Below are 7458 nucleotides of genomic sequence, written 5' to 3' on the forward strand. Positions count from 1 at the left end.
GCCTCTCTGGCTCCTGGTCCAGCTCATAAATGCTTATTCTGTACTGGTTGTTAAATGTCTTCAATGACATGTTGCAGCAAAGGAAAGAAGAAATATGGATAAAGACCAAAGTAGGAAAGAAATACTCCGTAGCCATGCTGTTAATGAAGGAGATATTTTTGGGGAAGGCCAGCGAGGTTAAAACTTTGCTTTGCATTAGGCAGGCACAAAAATGCTTAGAGCCCAGAAGAGACAGTGCAATCTGTCTGCGGGAGAAATTTAACATCTGCCTCCTGCCTCCCCCAGGAAGTTTCTCCGAACCCAACGCAGCTGTCTTGCAGTGAACCCCCCTCCGCGGGCACAACACAGAGCTCACACAGCCCGAGGTCAAGATCAGCTTTCAGCTCTACCTGTGGCCAACCCATCCCTTGGTCATTTGCCCAGGAGTTACTGTGTTCTGAACCTTCTCCTGTGTTCCTGACTTGAAGCCCTGTTCCTTGAAGTTCCTGTTGTATTCTCTTCCTGCAAAGCCAGCCTTCAGTCAGGAGGTACCCAAGAACCACCAGGACCAGGAAAGCCAGACCCATCCGAAGGAGATTCTGGGCAGTGTGATTCCAGAGGGCAGGGTCTGGGGGCAGAAACACAGAGTGGACACTGTCAAACACCGCCTCACCTCATCTCTGTCCCTCATGTCCTTTCCAGATCACACACTTTCACAGCCTGCAGCCCCCCGCCCCCTGCTTGCCTACCTTGCTGGACTGCTGTGTTCATGGTTAGCAGGTGGGGGTCCCAAGAGTCTGCGGATGACAAGGAGAGTGAAGAAGGGGGGCAAGAGAGAGATGGTACTGACCCCTTCAGTCCCAGCCTCTCCTGCCCTCAGATGGACCCCATGGCCCTCTGCAGCTTTTCTAGGTCCCCACCCTATGCTTCTGGTCCTCGTGGATTCATCTGGCAGGTAGAGAGGAAGAGCCAAGGGGCAGGTGAACCCTGAGGGGGGAATTCAGCCCCAGGACTTTGAGCGAGGCATGTCTTATGTCTGAGCCTCAGTTCCCTCATTAAGTCGATCAACATGGCTTCTCGTTCCTCATCCCACTGGCCATCTCACTGTCTTGGGGCAAACACAGTGGCTGATCCCTCTCTCTGGAATGTTCTTTCTCTGCATAGCCACAGGACCAATGCCCTCAGCTCTCTCAGATATTTGCTCTGTGAGTCTGATTCAGACAACTCTATTCAATATTGCCATCTGCCCACGCCCCCCCCCCCACCCAAGTCACTATAACCCCATTCGTTCTTTGTCGTCCACACCACTGTTTGCTCCTCATGTGCTATGTGATTGGCTTCTTTTTTTTTTTAATTTTTTTTAACGTTTATTTATTTTTCAGACAGAGAGAGACAGAGCATGAATGGGGGAGGGTCAGAGAAAGAGGGGGACACAGAATTTGAAGCAGGCTCCAGGCTCTGAGCCATCAGCCCAGAGCCCGACGTGGGGCTCGAACCCGCGGACCGCGAGATCGTGACCTGAGCCGAAGTCGGACGCTTAACCGACTGAGCCACCCAGGCGCCCCTGTGATTGGCTTCTTTATCTGACTTTGACTTATGGTCTGTCTCCCGCTGGGATGAAAGCAAGGATGCTTGTCTGCTCGACCGCTGGTGCTGCAGGTCACGGCAAGTGCTATGCAGTCAATGGATATTTTGGGTGAACGCCATGTTTGTGCTGTCACTGGGAGGCTTTGATCCCTCCTCCAAGTTTACATTTTTTTTTAATGTTCATTCATTTTTTGAGAGACAGAGAGAGACAGAGCATGAATGGGAAAGGGGCAGAGAGAGGGAGACACAGAATCTGAAGCAGGCTCCAGACTCCGAGCTGTCAGCACAGAGCCCGACGCGGGGCTCCAACTCACTGACCGTGAGATCATGACCTGAGCCGAAGTCAGACGCTCAACGGACTGAGCCACTCAGGTGCCCCCGCTCCTCCAAGTTTACAAGTACTTGTTACTTACCAGAAAAAGAGGTGTGTTCTGTGGGTGCAAGGCTGGTGTCCCCAGCATCTTCTGGTAACGGAAATGAAGAAAGCAAGTAAGGGTTTGGGGTTTCCTCTGGCCTTCCCACCTGGTCTCTGTACCCTCCCCCCATCCCTCTGGCCTTCTTCCTCAGGAACAACCGACAGAGCCTCCGGAAAATGCATGTGGATGAGGGCATTTGTGGGAGGACACTCTAAATCTTCCCACCTGTCCCTTAGCTGCCTCCCTCGTTTCTGGTTGAGGTTCACTCGGGGTTCCAAAGAGCACGTGGGGGAAATTTGAGAGCTTCCTCACCTGTGACCAGGAGCTTCACAGGCTCACTGGGGAAAGACCAGGCGTGGTTGTTATAAGAGCCAAAGCATCTGTATGTCCCTCTGTGGGCTGTGCTCACAGGGCCCACGGGGAACCCCACCTGGGTGTTCCCGTATCTGGGCTGTGGGCGGCTGGATCTTCCCTCCTTGAGCAGAAAGAACATGTTTGTTGCAGTCTCTAGACGGCAATAGAAGGTCACATTGTCTCCTGAGCTCACCTCAGGCCTGGGATGAACAGAGAGGGTGGGTGTGTCATACATTTCTGTGGGAGAAGGAGACAGGTAGGTTAAAAGTCATTATCCCGCTTCCCATATCTCCCATCCCCCCTTCGCCTTAAGACTGGGACGTCACTTGCCACAATCTCTCTCTCTTCTGTTTTGGTCATGGGCACACCCTCCCCGATGTCTCCCTTCAAGACTGAGACACTCCCTCCTCCAGCTTTCAGGAGCATTAATATGAATCTCTCTCTGGGAATTGCCCCACATCAGTGGTTCTGAGTTAGAGATCCTTGGGTCCAGTGACATCAGCATCACCTGGAAGCTTTTTTTTTAGAAATGCAGATTACCAGGCTCCACCCCAGACCCGCTGCATCAGAAACTCAGGGGTAGGGCAGCCATCTTTGTTTTTAAAAACTATTATTGTTTTCAATTGTTATAAAATACACATAACATAGCATTTACCACCTTAACCATTAAAAAAATTTTTTTTTGATACTTATTTATTTTTGAGAGACAAAGTGGCAGAGTGCAAGCAGAGGAGGGACAGAGAGCAAGAGAGACACAGAATCCGAAACAGGCTCCAGGCTCTGAGCTGTCAGCACAGAGCTCCGTGCAGGGCTTAGAACCCACGAACCGTGAGATCATGACCTGAGTCGAAGTCGGACACTTAACTGATTGAGCCACCTAGGCGCCCCTCCCCACATCTTAACCATTTTTTTTTATTTTTTTTTAAGTTTATTTATTTTTGAGACAGAGAGAGACAGAGGATGAACAGGGGAGGGGCAGAGAGAGAGGGAGACACAGAATCTGAAACAGGCTCCAGGCTCTGAGCTGTCAGCACAGAGCCCGACGCGGGGCTCGAACTCACAGACCGTGAGATCATGACCTGAGCCGAAGTCGGCCGCTTAACCGTCTGAGCCATCCAGGCACCCCACATCTTAACCATTTTTAAGGGTACAGTTCAGTGGCACTAAGCACATTCACATTGCTTTGTGTAGGCATCCTCACCCTCGGTCTTCAGAAATCTTTTCATCTTGCAAATCTGAAACTCTGTCCCCATTACTAAACACCATCTCCCCATCCCCGTCCCCCAGCCCCTGACAGCCACCATTCTGCTTTCTGTCTCTATGTATTTGACCATCCTGGGTCCTACACGGAAGTGGAACCAGACAGTATTTGTCCCTGTGTGTGACTGTCTTATCTCACCGAGCGTGATATCCTCAAGGTTCATCCATATTGTAGCAGGTGTCAGAATTTCCTTCCTTTTTAAGGCCAAACAATATTCCGTTGTGTGTATAGACCACGTTTTGTTTATCTGTTCCTTGGTCAATAGACACCGGGGTTGTTGCTACCTTTTGGCCACTGTGACTAGGGCTTTGGTGCACAAGGGTGCACTAAAGCCGTCTGTGTTATCACAAACCCTCCAAGTGGTTCTGATACCTGCTTAAGTGGGAGAATGGCATCCCTCAGCTTCCTTAACTGAGACAGCCTTCCCTCCCAACTCCGTTCTATCTGGTCTTTTTCCATACCGTTATTTCCTCCTCATGTGCTTATGATTGCTAGATTTACCCTAAACTTGACTCATGGTCTGTCTTCTCCTGCTAGAAATCAAGTGCCACAAAAGCAGATGTTTGCATGGAACCCCCAGAGGAGGGGTTCGCATCCACTCCCTGGTTGACCCTGGTGGGTACAGAGCCCCTAGCCTCAGTTCGAGACTGCTAGGAAGGGCCATCCCGGGTCCGGAGTTCCACATTGGTTTGGCTGAGATGTCGGTTGAAACTACCCCAGGGTCCACCTTCGCCTCCTGTCCAGCCTGTTTCCCTCACTTTTCATCACAGAGGTCACTTTTGAGGATACTCCCCAGATACATGCAAACATCCATCTCAGAACATCTCACCTGGAGAGGCCTGACCTATGACAAATCCGCTCCTAGACCACAGATAACCAAGGAGTGAGGTTTGGATGACACTAAAGGAGATTAATAAATGATGACTCTCCCCGGGATTCAGGCTTGGGGGATGACCACAGATAGAGGATGGGACATTTACCTGTTACCACCAGGTCCAGAGGGTCACTAGGATTTGACCAGAGCTCCCCACTTCGGTAAATGCACCTGTATTGCCCTGCAGTGAGCAGGGTCATGGCTGAGATGGGGAATGAGACTATGTTCCTTATTCCAGGCTGTCTTGGGCTCTGCCAGGCAGAGAGGCGTCCCTCGAAATACAGCTGGTACTCAGTGGCCTCAGGAATCCCCTGGCATAAGATCTTTACTGGCCTTCCCTTCGGAATCATGAAATTGGGCTTGGCCCATATGACGGGTTTTGAAAGAATCTCTGTAAGGGAATCAGAGGCAGGAGTTCTACATAAAGCCCCTTCCCACCCACATTTCCACCCGGTTGCTGGCCTCAAGCCTTCCTAGCAAACCATAGCCCCTGTCCCCTCCTCCGGTTGCTTGTAGGTGGATACTTAGCCTGAGTCCAGAAAAGAGACCCTGGGGCTCTGACGGAGGGACTCACGTGTCTGGGCGCTGATGGTCTGGCTCAGATATAGCCCTGGAAGATAGGAACAGTGAGCCATGCCACCCCACCCATGTCCAGACCCCAGGATTGTGTCTCCCTCTCAGGAGAGAACTCACCAAGGCAGAGCAGGGCAGTGAATGTGGAGGTCATAGCCTAGATTCTTCCAGGCGAATGTGGAGATGGAGGCCAGCAGGCCAGCAGGCCAGGAAGATGCCACAGGATGTGGTGGGTAAAGCCTAGCACTAATTGCCATGGGGCTTTCACCTGACCTTTTTTTTTTTTTTTTAAACAAGAGAAGGTTCACGGTTTTCCCTCTACCTCTGACCATGAGGTATAAAGACACATCTGATCATATCTGTGGTCTAACCAGATCCTCTGACAGTTGTGTGCCCCACCTGAAACTCATTTGTTTCAGGGCCCACTTCTAAAATCTGAAATGTGGACATTACACCCAGGGAAGGCAGAAGACGATGTACAGAGAAGAAACCTTAGAATCATTTAAAAAATATGTGTTTAGGGGCACCTGGGTGGCTCAGTTGGTTGAGTGTCCAACTTTGGCTCAGGTCATGATGTCACAGTCCGTGGGTTCTAGCCCCGCATCGGGCTCTGTGCTGACAGCTCAGAGCCTGGAGCCTACTTCAGATTCTGTGTCTCCCTCTCTCTCTGCTCTGCCCCCGCTCATGCTTTGTCTGTCTGTCTGTCTCTCTCTCAAAAATAAATCAACATTAAAAGAAAGTTTTTTTAAATATGTGCTTAGCCTTGGCTCCCCTCTGTTTGTTGTGCATGTGCTTGGGAAGGTTAATTGGTGTCATCAGAATGGAATGATAACACTATCTTCTCCAAAGTTTCATTATGATGTTTCAACAAAATGCTGTTTTTTAAATGAAAATGTCCTGTTTTTTACATGAGTATATTCCTTTAGTCTGTTATAAAGCAGAAATTAAATATTAAAATATTTAACATTTTAACATATTTTGAAATTCAAAATGTGTTCATATTTTTCCCTCCAAAGGTCTAAACGATGTTCGAAAATGAAATGTTATGCCAATTTATGTTGTGCCTTACGTTCTATGAGGAAATCTCTCTCAATCTGGTATCTTTTGTTCTTATTTCCTGATTTTGTGGTTGAACATATTCCATTCACTTTCTTATTTATATATAGCAAAATCCACTCTTTTCCTGTTCAGTTCTGTATGAGTTGTGATAAACGTATACAGTCATGTAACCGACACCTAAGTCAAAATGTAGGACAGTTTCGCCTTCATATAAGTGGTGTCAGTAGTGTTTGTCCTTGTGTGTCTGACTTATCTCACTTAGCATGGTGTCCTCTGGGTTCATTCCTGTGGTTACCAATGACAGGATTTCTATTCCATTCTTTTCTGTGGCCTCCAGTCCTCAGCTCCAAATTCCAGGACCCCTCTTCTCTAGCCAGCCAACGTTCACCCATGCTCCCCTGTCTAGATGGTCTCCACCAAAATATCCTTATAACGTTTGGAGGAAAGGCACTGTCCTCATGTGCCTATAACATCTTTCTCTTATAAAGAAAAGATCAAGCAAGATGATCACTGTTGATTGAGATGGTAGCTGGCACATCCATTCTTGGGCAGATTCTGACCTAAAATCGGTAGCTCTCCTCTCCCTGTGAAAAGGTCATGTACTGGATTGCCACTGTCTTGTCTTCCCATAGAGGATTCGCCAAGGACACAGTTGGGGGCTTCTTCCAGCTGACTTCCTGTGTTGCATCATTTAGGGAACTTAGCCTCAATAGACTTACAGGAAGAATGAGTGCAGAAGAAGCAGTGGGTGGGGACCAAGGGCCACCTACCAGAATGTTTACATTGACCACATTTCTAGAGAGAGGACACAGCCTATGCATGTGAGAAACCTGGCTATGTGCTATGGGTTTTTTGTTTTTAAGTCACTCTTGGCTTGTGGAAACGTTTAGATACCAAAGCATGGGAGAGGGAGGGCAGTGGTTGCTAGCCCACAGGAGACAATGAGGCAGGCTCATCTGTAGATGACAAAGATGTCTCTAGGCCAAGAGGGCATCTTGTCTCACCTCTCTTCCACGATACATCTTAATTTGCTCATCATTGTCAGCCTAAAGTCCATCCATAGCATGAAGGTAAGGCTCCTGATGAGTGGGTCCCTGCATCAGGAAAGAGGTGGTCATCCTTTGGGGACAAAGTGACCAGGGGTAGAGAAGTAGTTATCTTGGAATTGTGAAAGTTCTGTTACCCCTTGCTTCAGAGATTTCTAGGATTCTCTTCAAGAGGCTGGTTGCCTGATAACATGTTCCTTTGAAATTATTTTCAAAGTTGGCGGGAACTCCCTGGGATTGAAGTCAACCTGCTGGCACCAGAGAGGATCAGGCTAACATCTCCATGGCATGGCCCTAGTTGGGGTGGGA

At 48.9% G+C, this 7458-nt stretch overlaps 1 protein-coding gene across 1 annotated transcript; it reads right to left on the reverse strand.

Annotated features, from left to right (window-relative positions):
- Positions 1-286: 286 nt before the first annotated feature.
- Positions 287-7411, reverse strand: LOC125915586 (natural cytotoxicity triggering receptor 1-like). Its single transcript, XM_049621528.1, is given in 7 exon segments — positions 287-429; positions 432-477; positions 480-607; positions 729-776; positions 1980-2030; positions 2295-2573; positions 4578-7411. Coding segments are annotated over 7 exon segments (840 nt in total). The 5' UTR covers positions 4822-7411; the 3' UTR covers positions 287-385.
- Positions 7412-7458: the final 47 nt, after the last annotated feature.

The sequence above is a fragment of the Panthera uncia genome (assembly GCF_023721935.1).
Source record: "Panthera uncia isolate 11264 chromosome E2 unlocalized genomic scaffold, Puncia_PCG_1.0 HiC_scaffold_19, whole genome shotgun sequence".
NCBI lineage: Eukaryota > Metazoa > Chordata > Mammalia > Carnivora > Felidae > Panthera > Panthera uncia.